This window comes from Mus caroli, unplaced genomic scaffold (genome assembly GCF_978045245.1).
Source record: "Mus caroli unplaced genomic scaffold, Mus_caroli_1 scaffold_11, whole genome shotgun sequence".
In the NCBI taxonomy this organism is placed as follows: Eukaryota; Metazoa; Chordata; class Mammalia; order Rodentia; family Muridae; genus Mus; species Mus caroli.
Window position 1 is genome coordinate 105,706,336 of NW_028227266.1, and position 15,226 is coordinate 105,721,561.

Consider the following 15,226-nt stretch of genomic DNA (forward strand, 5'->3'; position numbering starts at 1 on the left):
AGCCATCTCCTTGGCCCTTAAAACTCTATAGAATAATGGTATCTCGCTCACACGTACCTTCCACTTCCTCCTTCCCAGCGTCTTGTCCCTCTTCAGCACACACGAATTTAAACTCAGATTCTGTATATAGGACAGGACACTTCACTTTATTTGTTTGTCTTCCTCCCATCACCCTCATCTATTCCTTTTTTTTTTTTTTTTAAGATTTATTTGTTTTATATATGTGTATTGTTGCTCTCTTCAGACACCCCAGAAGAGGGCATCAGATCCCATTACAGTTGGTTGTGAGACACCATGTGGTTGCTGGAAATTGAATTCAGGACCTCTGGTAGAGCAGTCAGTGCTCTTAACCGCTAAGCCATCTCTCCAGCCCCTGTCTTTTCCCTTTTTAAAATTCTTCCTTTGCCAGGTATGGTAGTGCACACTTTTAATCCCAGTACTTGGGAGGCAGCGGCAGGTGGATCTCTGAGTTGAAGGTCAGCCTGGTCTACAGAGTGAGTTTTAGGACAGCCAGTGCTGTGAAGAGAGAGACTGTCTCAAAAAACAAAACAAAAAGGAAACCCATAAAATAGAAAACAAAGGTCACCATTTTTCTCTTTCTTAGGCTCTGTTTTAGTTCCATTCCTTTTCTAGTGGTGAGTTTTTTTTGAGACAGGTTCTTATTCTAGTCCATGCTGGCCTGGAGTTTACTATGTAGCCCAAGCTTGCCTTGAAATTGTTAGTATCTTCCTGTCTTTCTGAATACTGACATCCTAGATATGTAGGTTTTTCTTCTCTTTCATTTTAATTCTAGATTTTATATATGAATTATGTTATTTCATATCTTGAGATCCATCTGTTTTCTTTTTTTTTTCCTATTTACATTTTATTATTTGTTTTGTGTGTGTTCTTGCATACTATGGTGTATGTGTGGAGGAAAAGAGGGTAACTTACTGGAGTAAGTTCTGTCCACAAATGTCAGTTCTTAGGCTTGATGCCAAGAGCTTTTTAGCCAATAAGCCATTTTGCCAGCCCTGTCTGTTTTCTTGTAAAATAACATAATTTCATTTTGTTTTATTGCTGAGTAAGATTCCTTTGTGCATAAGGTTTGTCCATTTGTCTGTTGATGGATGCTTGTACTGATCTCATAACTTGGCTGTTGTTAATAGTGCACACTAAAGATAAATGTATAAACTGTTCCTGTAATATCCTGACATGGGTCTTCTAGCTATTAGTTTTATGAGGAATAATGTAATTTTTCCTATGTTGTAGGTATCAGCATTATTTTGGGCGTGGCTGAGGGTGAGTTCTTTATCCATGATGCTGAAATTCAGAAGTCAGCACTTCAAATTATCATCAATTGTGTATGTGGTCCAGATAACCGAATATCCAGTATTGGCAAATTTATTTCTGGAACTCCTCGGAGAAAGCTATCTCAGACTCCCAAGAGTAGTGAGCACACTCTGGCCAAGATGTGGAATGTGGTCCAGTCCAACAATGGCATCAAGGTGCTTCTGTCCCTGTTGTCCATCAAGATGCCCATTACAGATGCAGACCAGATCCGGGCCCTGGCCTGCAAAGCCCTTGTAGGCCTGTCTCGAAGTAGCACTGTTCGACAGATCATCAGTAAGCTTCCCCTTTTTAGTAGCTGCCAGATTCAACAGCTGATGAAAGAGCCTGTGCTGCAGGATAAGCGTAGTGACCACGTCAAGTTCTGCAAATACGCTGCTGAGCTCATTGAGCGTGTATCAGGAAAGCCTCTTCTCATTGGCACTGATGTGTCTCTCGCACGACTGCAGAAAGCAGATGTTGTTGCTCAGTCGAGGATCTCCTTCCCTGAGAAAGAGCTTCTCCTGTTGATACGGAACCATCTCATTTCTAAAGGGCTCGGAGAGACAGCAACTGTGCTGACGAGAGAGGCTGACCTGCCCATGACTGCTGCCTCACATTCTTCTGCCTTCACCCCAGTGACTGCTGCTGCTTCTCCTGTCTCTCTTCCCCGGACCCCTCGGATTGCCAACGGCATTGCAAGTCGACTGGGCAGCCATGCTGCTGTGGGTGCTTCTGCCCCTTCTGCTCCCCCTGCCCATCCTCCACCACGCCCCGCCCAGGGTTCATTGGTTTTGCCTGGCCCATCACATGCAGGCAATTCCCCTTTGATTGGTAGGATCAGTTTTATCAGAGAGAGGCCATCACCGTGCAATGGCAGGAAAATTCGAGTGTTGCGGCAGAAGTCGGACCATGGTGCATACAGCCAGAGCCCTGCCATAAAAAAACAATTGGATAGACATCTTCCTTCCCCACCTACGCTGGACAGTATCATCACAGAGTATCTTAGAGAGCAACATGCTCGATGCAAGAACCCCGTTGCCACCTGTCCTCCTTTTTCTCTCTTTACTCCTCATCAGTGTCCTGAACCAAAACAGAGGCGGCAAGCGCCAATAAACTTTACCTCAAGGCTAAACCGCAGGGCATCATTTCCAAAATATGGAGGGGTAGATGGCGGATGCTTTGATAGGCACCTTATCTTTAGCAGGTAAGGAGAGGTTCCCGGAATTCCTTGGGATGATTCTTTTATTTAAATCAGTGTTTGGTCAGTGTCACCCCTGAGTGGTTAGTTAAAGTCATTTGCTGGCCTGAAGTACTAACTGAGTGTCCTTTATGTGCCATGTGAACTAATCAGTCAGTCATGGGTTTATTTAGATTCTCGGCAGTTAGATCTCTTTGCTGTCGTCACAACCAGTAGGTTGTTTTAGAACAACTCATTGTTTCCAGCCATTTCTCAAACTTGTTTTTTGTGCCAGCCATGTTGCCTTCTGTCTGATTCTTTATAAATCATAGGTACAAGATCATGGGTCTACACACTTTTCTACAAGTCTTTTTTTCATTGAGAATTTAAACTATTGAATGTCACTCTAATGCTTTAGAATCCACTTTTTATTTGAAACGCTTCACATTTTGAAACAAAATACCATCTAGCAACCTTTTTGTGTTTCGGAGGTCTCGGACATGCTTTCTTCTGATTTATGTTCTCCCCCACCCTCCTTTAGATTTCGTCCGATTTCAGTGTTCCGGGAAGCTAATGAAGATGAAAGTGGCTTCACCTGTTGTGCATTCTCAGCCCGGGAGCGGTTCCTGATGCTTGGCACTTGTACAGGGCAGCTGAAGCTCTACAATGTGTTTAGTGGACAGGAAGAGGCCAGCTATAACTGTCACAACTCAGCCATCACACACCTTGAACCGTCCAGGGTGAGGGTTCCTTCCTGGCTGCTCTCATTTTGAGATGGATTAACAAAGGGAACTAGAGTTAAAAGAGTCTTACCATTTATTGGACTTTATTTTAGATGAGTCGTTAACTAGAATTGATGTTGACTCATTTCAGAAGGAAAGTGAGGTACTTGGCCATCTTTTGATGGGGGAGTTTAGCTATGTGAGGGGATACATGGCAAACAGAGGAAGGACGGTTGGGAGTTCAAAGCCAATTTGAGTTAAAGTTCTCTGCCAGCCTGACTACACAGAACCTATTTCAGCAAAAGAAAACCAAAAAAGCCCAGACCATCAAGGTGGGTTAGTGGGGAGGTGCTTACTGTGCAAGTCCTGACTGCCTCAGTTCATTCTCTGTAAAGAGCCCAGGTAAAGGTAGCGGGAGAAACTAACTCTGCAAAGTCGGCTTCTATCCTAACCCTAGCACACTTCCCCATACCTGTATACCATACATACATGCACAGAAAGTAAATTATGAAAAAAGAACCAGCTTTAGGCCCCTAGTGATAAACACATTTTTCTAGCCCCCTATAGGCACATGTAATTAAAATCCTAATGATTTTTAACTTCTCTGCCTTATAGGATGGGTCCTTACTTCTGACATCTGCCACTTGGAGCCAGCCTTTGTCTGCACTTTGGGGAATGAAATCAGTATTTGATATGAAGTATGTATTTATTTATTATAGCACTGTATGTTGTATTTTGTGTCTTACTTAACCACTTTATTTCCTTCCATCCTATTTTAAATTATAAGCTGTTTTGAGGAAAGGAATATTGTCAAGTGTTAATTTTTTTTCCTTTCTTCCTTGAGATACACATTTAATAAGAATTTGTCTTCCTTCACAAATAATCTTGTGATACCTTTATATTCCTGTTATACAGTGGACTGTTCACTAACCCCAAATGGACAGTTATTTATTATGTTCACATGACAGCTGTATTGATTTCAAAAGCACATGTGCTATATTTGCTAATCAATAAATTCTCATTATTTGGGATCTGCTCTGGTGGACTGATAGAGGGACTTTTCTTTTTAATCTATGTATACAAATTGTTTTCTTCTTCAGAAACCAAGAATCTCCAGGTAAGTGTGGTTTGCAAGAGGTTGAAAATTACCTTAATTTTCAGGTGATTGAAAAATACGTCCTGACAATCTATTACCTCAGTAATTTTGTTGTCTGTAGGCATTCCTTCACAGAAGATCACTATGTGGAGTTCAGTAAGCACTCTCAGGATCGGGTCATAGGCACAAAAGGAGACATTGCCCATGTAAGTATTTAAGAATCTATTTCTATCACGCTGATTTTACCCATTTGTTCACATTGAAATCTTCTGAAGGTAATGTGGGAATTTGTGTCTTGTTGGCAGCTAGGAATCACACAGTGATATGTGTGTGGTAGTCCATGTCTATAATCTCACTTATTCCATAGACTAAGACAGGGGAACTGTAGTCTCAGAGTTGGCCTGAGCAATTAGCGAATCTCTTCAAAATACATTTTAAAAGGCTGGGAGCTGAGTTGGGAAGGTAGCTCACTGAAAACTCTTGTCTAACACCATCTAGTATCTTAGACAACAACAACATAAACCAAAATCAGAGACTCAAAGCACCACAACCCCGAAAACAAGCCAAAGCAACAACACTACCCCTATAATCTGAATCCAGAGTAAGTAAAGTAGTTATAAATTACACAAAGAGCCGGGCAGGCGTGGCTGTGAAAACCTGCGACTCCTCACTTTGGGGTAATGGAATCGAGAGAGTTCAAGAACCAGTACTGACCACTAGTGAGACTTTGTCACAAACAGGAAACTGTGTGACAACCTGGGGGTTGGAAAGGACTATTGGTACAGCAGTCTGTGTGTCCATCTCTTCTTTTCCTTTCCTTTCCTTTTTTTTTTTTTTTTTTTTGAGACAGAATTGTTTTATGTAGATTGGCCTGGTCTAAGATCCTTTTGCCTCAGCCCACCAATTTCTAGGATTATAAGTGTGGGCCAGCCATACTCAGCTGAGAACAGAGGTTTATTGATTTCTTACCGTGTTTTAGATTAAATAAACCTCTTCCTTTAGGGAGCCTTATTGGTGAGAGATATTAAGTCGTAAGTGTTGCAGAGTAAGACAGAGTAGTATTTAAGCAGAACCCCAAAGGTGTGGCAGGCTTTTCCCTGTCCAATCACAGGCCTCCTGTTGCCCTAATAGTTAAACTAATTGGACAGGGAAGATCCTGCCACACAAAGGAGGGTGTGACTGTCATGCAAGTAGGTGGGAGAAGTGAGCTAAGAGCTTGAGGAGGATATAAGCAGGATTTTCCCCCTTGGAAACATAACAGTATGTAGAAAATTATAAAAAAGAAATAATACACATTCCTGTCACCTAGATTTATAATTTTAATATTCTGAAGTACTTTCTGTATAAATTCCTTTTTAAGAAATTATTTGAAATGGGGTTGTGAACATCATTATGACATTTTTATCTGTATACTATTAGTCTTCTAACAATAAAGATCGTAATTGTATAATTAATTCCCAGATATATACCTATTATGTAGTCCACACTTAGTGTTATTATTCCTGATGCACTTGGTTTCAAAGGCTCTTTGTTTGTTTTGTTTTAACCAGGACCTAGTCAAAATTAATGCAATGTCATTGGGTTTTGTCTTGCTGATATTTTAAACTAAGAATCTTTTTTTCTGTGTCCCTGACTTTGAATTTTGAAGTGACCAGGCTGGTTGTCTTGTCCATGATCTGAGCTTGTTTGTTTGTTTATGATGTCTTCTTACTTATATCTATGGAGGGCCTTTTTTAAACTGGAAATATTACAGCTTGTCTTAGTTGATGGGAGAGATCTGGTCTCTGTATCAGTTGCAAATTATAGACTTAAAATTTTGTAGTATGATAGGCCTAAAATATACTCTGGTATTTTAAAGGAAAAAACTGGGTATTTCACTTTTGAGTAATATTTTATGGTTAGTCACTGATCTTTGATGACAACTTCTCAGGTTTAACCTTGGAAACATTTTGTTTCTTCAAAACAGGAGAAGAAAAGGTTGGTTTGTTATTTAAATTCTTAATGTGGGTTGAGTTCTCATTTTACTGGGGGAAAGGGTTTTCCAAGCTCAGCTGGGTACTGGATACCTAACCTTCCCTTAGACAGTGTGCTATCTAGCATGGTAGGGCTTTTGTAATTGAGGTTTGAGAATGTGGAGAGAGAGGTATCTCACAGTCTCTCTTTAAACCTGTCACTGTAAATTGGTCTGATTTTTCTCTTCCTGCCCCTTCTTCTCTAAAGATTTATGATATTCAGACTGGCAACAAGCTGTTGACTCTGTTTAACCCAGATCTTGCCAACAACTACAAGAGGAACTGTGCCACCTTTAATCCTACAGATGATCTTGTCTTAAATGATGGCGTCCTCTGGGATGTCCGCTCTGCACAGGCCATCCACAAGTTTGACAAGTTCAACATGAATATCAGTGGTGTTTTCCATCCAAATGGGCTGGAAGTCATCATCAATACAGAGATTGTATCCTTACACTCATGTCTGACTTTCCAAGTGTTACTTGATTTGTTAGCAAAAATATTTCAGTACTGCTTCTCTTTGTTCTGTAGAAATCAGTTGCTAGACATGAGGAGAACCATTGGGAACTGGGAGGAAGAGAGCTCACATAGTATTTAAGTGTGTGGGATTATTTGCAGGTATAGCAATCAGTAATACATGTTGGCATTTAAACTATCAGTATCTACTAGGAAGAAGAAGAAGTGATAATTGAGAGTTTCCATGAGGCTAGAGAAGAACTTTGTGGCTTGAGGGATACAGTGCAGAGTGCTTGTCAAGTATGGTCGCTCTTACCCTCGTAAAACAAGATCTCTCAACTTTTGTATAAAGTAGTTTCCCTTAATGACACCCCTCCTAGTGGGACCTTCGGACTTTCCATCTTTTACACACTGTTCCTGCTCTGGATCAATGCCGTGTGGTGTTTAACCACACTGGGACAGTGATGTATGGAGGTACTAAGCACTGCCCTTCATTCTCTTTACCCTGCCCTACACTGCCACTTACTTGGTATTACTCTTTCAGAAGTTTTCACTTGTGAAAACAATTGAAAAAAAGAACAAATGGTGACAAAAGAGAAGATGAACATTTTGTTGATTTAGGCTAAAAGGCTACTAATTTTTTTGTTTGTTTGTTTGAGACAGGGTCTCATGTAGCTTAGACCTTGAATTTTGAATTATTTTATTTATCTTTAAGTTTAGTATATCTTTGAGTTTTCCTGAATGCATGTTTGTACATCATGTTCATGCAGTGCCCATGGAGGCTCTGTTGCCTGTCCTCTAGGACTGGAGTTAGTTACACACAGTTGTGAGCTGCCACGGGAGTGCTAGGAATCGAAGCCGGGACCTCTGAAAGAGCAGCTGGTGCTCTTAACTGATGAGCCATCTCTCTAGCTCCTAAGGCTACTAATTTTTAACGCAACAAATTTGTACATAAAGAAATTCTATGCAATAATTTCCACATTGTTATCTTAAAAAACACTGTATTTGTTTCCTTGGGATATTATAAAACTTCAGCCACAGTAATTACTGAGAGATTGAAGATACTGTTTGCTGCAGTGAGTTGGGTATGTAATGAGGATACCTAGAGAAGAACTAATAAATGCAGAATAAATTTGGAAGGATACTCACTAAGTATTGATTGACCTTTGTAGTTTCCTCATTTGTGGATCAGCAGTGTTTCTGATTCTTAGTAAAGTTTCACTCTTCTGTCTCCCCTATAAACAGCAATGTTGCAGGCAGATGATGAAGATGACTTACTGGAAGAGAGGATGAAAAGCCCTTTTGGGTCATCCTTTCGAACATTCAACGCAACTGATTATAAACCTATAGGTAAGGCTGAGTATTGTTTCTTGATGCTTTTAGATCCTTCCTTAAAATCCTCCATTTTTCTAGTAGGACTTCTTATTGACAAGTACAGAAGTTATAGAAATATCTATGATTATTGACCCTTAAATATATATTTTTTAAGTTATGTATATGTCTGTATATAGGTATGCTCATGTGAATGCAGGTTCCCACAGAAGCCATAGGCATCAGATCCCCTGGAATTGGTTATAGGTGGTTGTAAACTACCTAGTATGGGTGCTGAGAACTGAACTTGGATCCTCTGCAAGGATGCCCTCTTAACTGCTGAGCAGTCTATCTAGTCCTTAGTATGGGCCTATAATTAATTCCTGTAAACAAAGAGCAGGTTTTTAAGTCATTAGGTCACAGAACTAATTTAATTTTCAGTCATGTTCTATTTTTCAGCAACTATTGATGTGAAACGAAACATCTTTGACCTGTGCACAGACACCAAAGACTGTTATCTTGCTGTCATTGAGGTAAGGGAGGCTTACAGAGACTCTCTTCGTTTGTTCTGGTATTTAAGGTGACTTTTGGCGTTTTATCTGATACCAATGCATTTTAAAGTAAGTAATCTTGATGATAGATTACTGATAACTTACTCAATTGATAGGGGTTGGAATATGTGTAGTCCAAGAGAAACAATGAGAAAAATCCATTTATAAATTCCCAGCTCCTGGACTCAAGTTGCTTTCCTTCCTCTGAGGAGTCTTTGTCTCATCAGAGTAAGGTAAACTTGTCCCAGTGGTATAGTGGCTTCTACTTTGCTTATAGGTACCAGTGCCTAAACTTTACTCTTCTTTTTTCCCCCCACTCTGTTCTAGGCATAACATTTTGAGTCAGTCAAGTAATTTTGGTACTGGAAGCTTTGTTAGTTATAGCTATGGTCAAGAAAAAGGTCAATAGTTAGCTATAGTGTGGATGTGGCCTCTGACCACTGCTTATTTAAGAATGGTTGTTCCATTCCAGAATCAAGGCAGCATGGATGCACTGAATATGGACACAGTATGCAGGCTTTATGAAGTGGGTAGGCAGCGTCTGGCAGAGGATGAGGATGAAGAGGAGGACCAGGTCAGTGATCTTTGAATTTTCTGTTAAAGCTTTGAGAAGCCTGTGTTTTGCTTTTTGTTGGAGGGGGTTTTAAGATAATTCTTGTACATGTTGCCATATTTGGAAGACCTGTTAATATGTCTGAAACTTAAAGAAAGTGAAATTTTGTTAATACAGAACCTTTTTTTGAAAATGGATGTATTATGACACTTGTTTTTATTAAAGAATTTTAAAATAAAAAGGAGATAGGGAAGCTACTCTGGTGTGCATGGTTTTAAACAAGCGAAGTGTGAGAGTGCACTCCCACTGTCTTAGTACTCAGATGCCCAGGTGGAAGGAAGCCTTGTAAGTTTGAGGCTAGCCTCGTCAGCATAGTGAGTATTTCAAGGCCAGCCTGAGCCTGGTGAGACCATATATCAAAAGCACAAATCTCACCCCAGAATGGTAACAATAGCAACAAAAAAATCCACCGCCCAATGACCCATGTTCCATTTACAAGGTGCAATCTATCAATCTCTGATTTTAGTTCCATGCTTGTTATAGTGTCCGTTTGGGGCTTCAAGATAAGCAGCTCCCGTAGGGCCAGCACGATGGCTCATTGGTTAAAATTGCTTGTTGTCAAGTCTGATGATCTGAAATCAGTTCCCTGGACTCACATGGGAAAAGGAGAAAACCAATTTTTCTAAGTTGTCTAAGTCCTCTAACCTCCACATGTGTACTGTGGCATACACTCCCATGTGAACAATGGTAACAGAAAAGATGAGAGGCTCTCATATTCCAGTGTCATTGTCATCCAGACAGTCACTCCTGCTGGAGAGGGGATGAACAGGTAAAGATCATTTTGATGGTTTTGAGAAATTTAAGCATAATATGACCTGTTTGTGTTATACTTCTGTCCCACAGTGTTAGCCTTGCCCTTCTCACAAGGCAGGTTTATACTGTAGATGCCTGTTGTATTGGGTCAGTTCTGAAGAGCATCCTCGACTTGAGAGCAGCAGCAGCTTTTCCTGATGCTAGCTCATGGCGTTCTTAGCGCATACTCTCTAGTCCACTTCCCCTGTCCTAGTGTTCATAGCGTTTGCTGCAGAGCTGATACAGGGTGGAAATCCAAGGACCGTAATGAGGGCAGTCAAATAACCTTTTACAGATCTTAATTTCTTCACCTGGAGTCATGATTGTTTGTAAGGGACTTTAAGGTCCTTGGGTGAGATGTGGCAGAGGGTGAGAACTGTGCCCTCTCTAGTTGTATTACTGTGGCTCCTGCCCTCATCACTCTCCTGTTGTGATAGTCAGGCTCTGTGCTCAGGGCTGATGAAGTAGCTTTCTTTACTGCCCATCCCAAATAGCATGTACTCTACATTTACAAGAATATTTTTAAGTATAATCTTTTTTCTCTCCCTCCCTTTTGTGCATGTTCTTTCTCTCTTTTGTGAAACTAGAGATTGATGAACATATATATGTTAAACACATCCCAGTCTCTCATCCTTTTTTAGACTTTGATATAGGGTCTAATCAAGTTGCCCTTGGTTTGTTCAAACAACAACCCTTGTCCCCAAACAACAAAACCAAATCCCAAAGCAGATTTACAAAATAATAGTACCAAAACCACAAACAAACAAATCAAAAAGCCAGTAGTTTCCTGAGTGCAGTGGGCTTAAGGACTAATTTTTTTCTAACAGACCTTAGTACTGCCTAAACAAAGACATTTTCTTGTGCTACTTTGAAATTCAGGGGTGTGTTTCCCTGCTAGGCTTTACAGTTAGAAGTGCATTGTGCATCGACTGCTCTCTGAATGCTAGGCAAGTACTTTACCATTGAGCGTGAAAGCTTTGTAGCTCGGAGGGGCTTTGTTGTGTGCATAGTGTGTGGCATGGGTTAGTACTGTTTTCAGGCTCCTCAGGGTCTAGGCTAAGTTCACTGTGTACCACCATTTTAGTCTGGTCCACCATCTACATTTCAAATTTGAAAGACATCCATTATTGAGTGCTTTTGATTTAGAGATGTTTGGGATGGGATAATATTATTATTATTATTACTGTCCTCTCTAACATTATTGTGTTGGTCCAGATTGTTTGCAGACTCTTCTGATCCTGTGATGTATTTACTATTCCAATTGGCTGTCTCCCCTCTGCCTTCTGAATATTTTAATGCACACTTTGGTTTATATGCTTCGCTTGATTTTTAAAACTAGACTTTTCATTTTCATATGAGTTATTTGCTATTCAAAAATTTGTCCTGGTCTTGCTACCTGCTCTTTGGTCTTCTCAGATGGTTCAGGTGTGTCATGTGTAGCTTAGGGATGCAAGCACCTGTGATCAACACCTTTGAATTTGCCTTTCACCTTAGCAAATGAAGCTCAGGATAATGAATGGTCAGTTGCCATTTGCTAAAACCGGTCCACCTTAAAGTACCTGTATAAAACGGTAGTTATTGAGGGTTACTGAGATACTCTTTAAATATACCCCAAAAGTGGTTTCCATTTGGATCATTGAAACGGCTTAGCATTTAAAATTATTTGCTGCCTAGTCTGATGACATAAATTCGGTACCCAAAACCATGTGTTGGAAGGAGAGAACAGACTTCCACAAGATGTCCTCTGATCTCTACTTACACACACGCATGCACGCACGCACGCACATGCACGCTAATGAAAAAGTTGCCCTTTGCCCTCAGACTTCAGTAGGTTTGGATATTTAACAGAAAGCGATGAACCGTACATCATGTTAATGAATGAAATGCACAGGACAAGTTAGCGTTGCATAGTTGGTCCTGAGACAGCTACTCTGCGTGGCTTCTGAAGTTCATGAGAGCATGGATGAGCCTGTCACCCACTAGAGTTTATATCATTCATTTCATGTTTAGAGTTTGTATTTCTAAAAAATTATTTTGGTCAACTCTGTTGTTGGCTTATGGGGAAAATTAGGAAGTAAAAGATTAATAATTGATCATTTTCCCTAGATGTTGAAAAGTCAATAGTTTAATTATTGATAACCTTAAATTTATTAAGAACAATTTGAATAAGGGACGAATGTTTTCTTCTTTGCACTCTGTTTGGAATCTCTGCTTCCTGTGTGTCCTCCACTGGCCAGAGGTGAATGTGCTGACTCTTGAAGGTTCCCCTCCCTTAAAAAAATAAAACCAAAATATACTTGAATTGAATTCTGCTAGTAAGGAGAGAAAAGCACATGTGCTTGTGACCCTGAAAACAGCTGGAGTCTTTTAAGGGAGTCAGTCCAGGACGACAGGTGCTGAAGAAGTTAGGAGTGTGAAGTAGGCAAGTATGACATGTTTGGTGTCTTGACAGTAGCACTGTGTCTGATATATTAAGAACAGTCTGGATAAGGGACTAATACAGTATGTGCCTTGGAAAACATTTCTCAGGTGATTCCGATGGTCATACTTGAGAGGCAGACCTGATTTAATCAGAGCACTTCATTTAATGAAACTCAAAGAAATTGGCATTTGATAGATTTGCAGTAATTGGCCATTGCCTTTTTTTGGTTTTGTTTTGTTTTAAAACAGTTCTGTATTGTAGGATGTGTCCTAGGGCCCTTGGGATGTTTAGCTCATAAAAGGGAGTAGATGATACAGAGCTGACAGCTGACTGGTGGGTATGAAGGTAGCGTACCAGTTGAGGGCAGTATATGGAAAGGAGGAGGTGTTGGAGACTCCAGTTTTTGAGAAGCAAGTTAACTGGAGATGGAGCCAAGGGAGTGGGATAATTGAAAGTAAGTTTCAGTTTGACTTGGTAATTGAGAGACAAGGTTCTGGCTGTTAGAATCAGCCAGAGTTTGGTTGTAAAACTATATGAGTTTTAAATTTCTTTGTGTGAGATGATATGTACAGGCAGAAAAAATAAAAATGTGCTTAGGTGAAGAAAGTCTGGAAAACAAGGATCAGAGTAGCAGTGAGGTTTGGAAGCAGTTACCTTACTCCAGAGGCTTATGGCGGTGGTTCAGGTTTTGATGGTCTCCAAGAAGGGTTCCAGGCCTGTGAAAAGAACTCACTTTTTGAACATTACATGTACGTCAAGCACTTTGCAAAGCTTAGATGCACATAAATTAAACAAGGGAAACAAAACCACACAAAACACTTAACCAGGTATGGCAGTGAATAACTGTAATTCCAGCATCAGGGAGGCAGAAGCAGGTGGATCTTTGTGAGTTTAAAGCCAGCCTAGTCAACATAGCAAGTTGGGACAGCCAAAGCTACATAATAAGACCCTGCCTCAAACAAACCAAAACAACAATAATAACTGCTTAAAAATTACCCCACAGTTAGCCTTCATGCTGATATAGTTTGGACTCAATGGATTCAGCCTGATTCCAGAGCACGTAGTACATAGTGGAATGGTATAGGAAGAAATCTATTTGTCCCTGTCTGAGAAGAAAGACCAAGTGACTAGTGGAGTAGTGGTGACTGAGTATCTGGGACCCAATCATGCATGGTCTTGATCCCTTTTCTTTTCTTTTCTTTTCTTTTCTTTTCTTTTCTTTTCTTTTCTTTTCTTTTCTTTTCTTTTCTTTTCTTTTCCCTCTTCCTCCTCCTCCTCCTCCTTCTTCTTCTTCTTTTTTTTTTTTTTTTTGGTTTTTCGAGAAAGGGTTTCTCTGTATAGCCCTGGCTGTCCTGGAACTCACTTTGTAGACCTGGCTGGGTTTAAACTCAGAAATCCGCCTGTCTGACACCAGAGTACTAGTGAGAGATTGCAAAGTTTGAGAAGCTGTTGCCGGGTGGTGGTGGCGCATGCGCATGTCTTTAATCCCAGCATTTGGGAGGCAGAGGCAGGCGGATTTCTGAGTTCGAGGCCAGCCTGGTCTACAGTGTGAGTTCCAGGACAGCCAGGGCTATACAGAGAAACCCTGTCTCGAAAACAAACAAACAAACAAAAACTAAACAAAACAAAAAAAAAATGAATCTCTTTATAAGAAGTTAGCAGCAGTGGAGGAAGTATGAACATGTCTGAGACAGGGATGTGAAAAACACACCTGTGGTGTGAAAACACTCATGCTCCCAGGATGGATTCAGGGCCAGAGTAGGAAGCTTGCCAGAGTCAAGTTTAGGACCAGAGGAGTGAGTTTTTGCATTTGAGCTGCCAGGAGGAGGTTGTTTCCTATAGGCTTTGAGGCTTTGGATAATCATAAAATTGACTTACTAGTAGCGTTTAAAATGGCCTGGTCCAAGCCGGGCAGTGGTGGCGCACGCCTTTAATCCCATCAGGCAGAGGCAGGCGGATTTCAGAGTTCAAGGCCAGCCTGGGCTATACAGAGAAACCCTGTCTCAAAACAAAAACAAAAACAAGAACAAAACTAAACAACAACAACAAAAACCCAAACCAAACAACCCCCCCCCCCAAAAAAAAAAAGGTCCTCTAAACTATCTTTAAATCCTCAGTGAACACTTAAGAGAATTAGAACAAAAGCCAAGAGTTCACATTTGTACTCAGTGGAAACCTTTTTAAGATAAAGACGAGAGGCTCATGATGTCTCTCTCGGCTTTGGTCATTCAGAGTAGACACAATAACTTCCTCCTCTGCCTGCTCTTGCCTTCCAACTGGCCTTCCAGAATGGAGGAGTCACTATCCTAAGCCTCAAAGCTTTGCTTTATAGAGCCTGGAGTTTGCCCCCGCTTTATCTGTTCTCTAGCATTGCTCTTGATTTGGAAACTTCTTAGTTCTTCTTGCTCAGCCAAGCTTGAATTTGTCGGTTAATACTTGCTTGAGCAGTTAACACAGCACCTCAGCCGTGAACCTTTAAAAGTTATCTTGTCTTTGGCTGGGGGTGTATAGTGGGCTTTGCCTGGCACAAATGATATCCTGGTTTGTATCCCAATCTAATATCTTCTCCCCCCCCCCCCCAAAAAAAAAACCCTTGAGAGTTACGCTATTGTAATTTATTTGTCTTTTTACAGGTCTCATTTGTCATAAAATTTAAACATAATTGTCTTGTTCTAGAGAGACATATGGTCCAGGGTTATTTCTTTGTTTGTTTTTAAATTGGCTCTTTGTTAATAGATGAGAGCTAATTTTGGTCAAGGCCATGGA

At 40.6% G+C, this 15,226-nt stretch overlaps 1 protein-coding gene across 4 annotated transcripts in view; it reads left to right on the forward strand.

The window, feature by feature from the left end:
• The window catches only part of Dcaf1 (DDB1 and CUL4 associated factor 1), a 66,393-nt gene that overhangs the window by 42,690 nt on the left and 8,477 nt on the right, over nucleotides 1-15,226 (forward strand). For all 4 annotated transcript variants that reach the window (XM_021173031.2, XM_021173032.3, XM_021173030.2 and 1 more), the window contains exons 14-22: nucleotides 1,252-2,515; nucleotides 3,030-3,228; nucleotides 3,826-3,908; nucleotides 4,428-4,512; nucleotides 6,527-6,760; nucleotides 7,152-7,245; nucleotides 8,017-8,121; nucleotides 8,542-8,615; nucleotides 9,106-9,207. In XM_021173031.2, coding sequence (XP_021028690.1) covers nucleotides 1,252-2,515; nucleotides 3,030-3,228; nucleotides 3,826-3,908; nucleotides 4,428-4,512; nucleotides 6,527-6,760; nucleotides 7,152-7,245; nucleotides 8,017-8,121; nucleotides 8,542-8,615; nucleotides 9,106-9,207 — 2,240 coding nt within the window. The remainder of the gene's footprint in view (nucleotides 1-1,251; nucleotides 2,516-3,029; nucleotides 3,229-3,825; nucleotides 3,909-4,427; nucleotides 4,513-6,526; nucleotides 6,761-7,151; nucleotides 7,246-8,016; nucleotides 8,122-8,541; nucleotides 8,616-9,105; nucleotides 9,208-15,226) is intronic.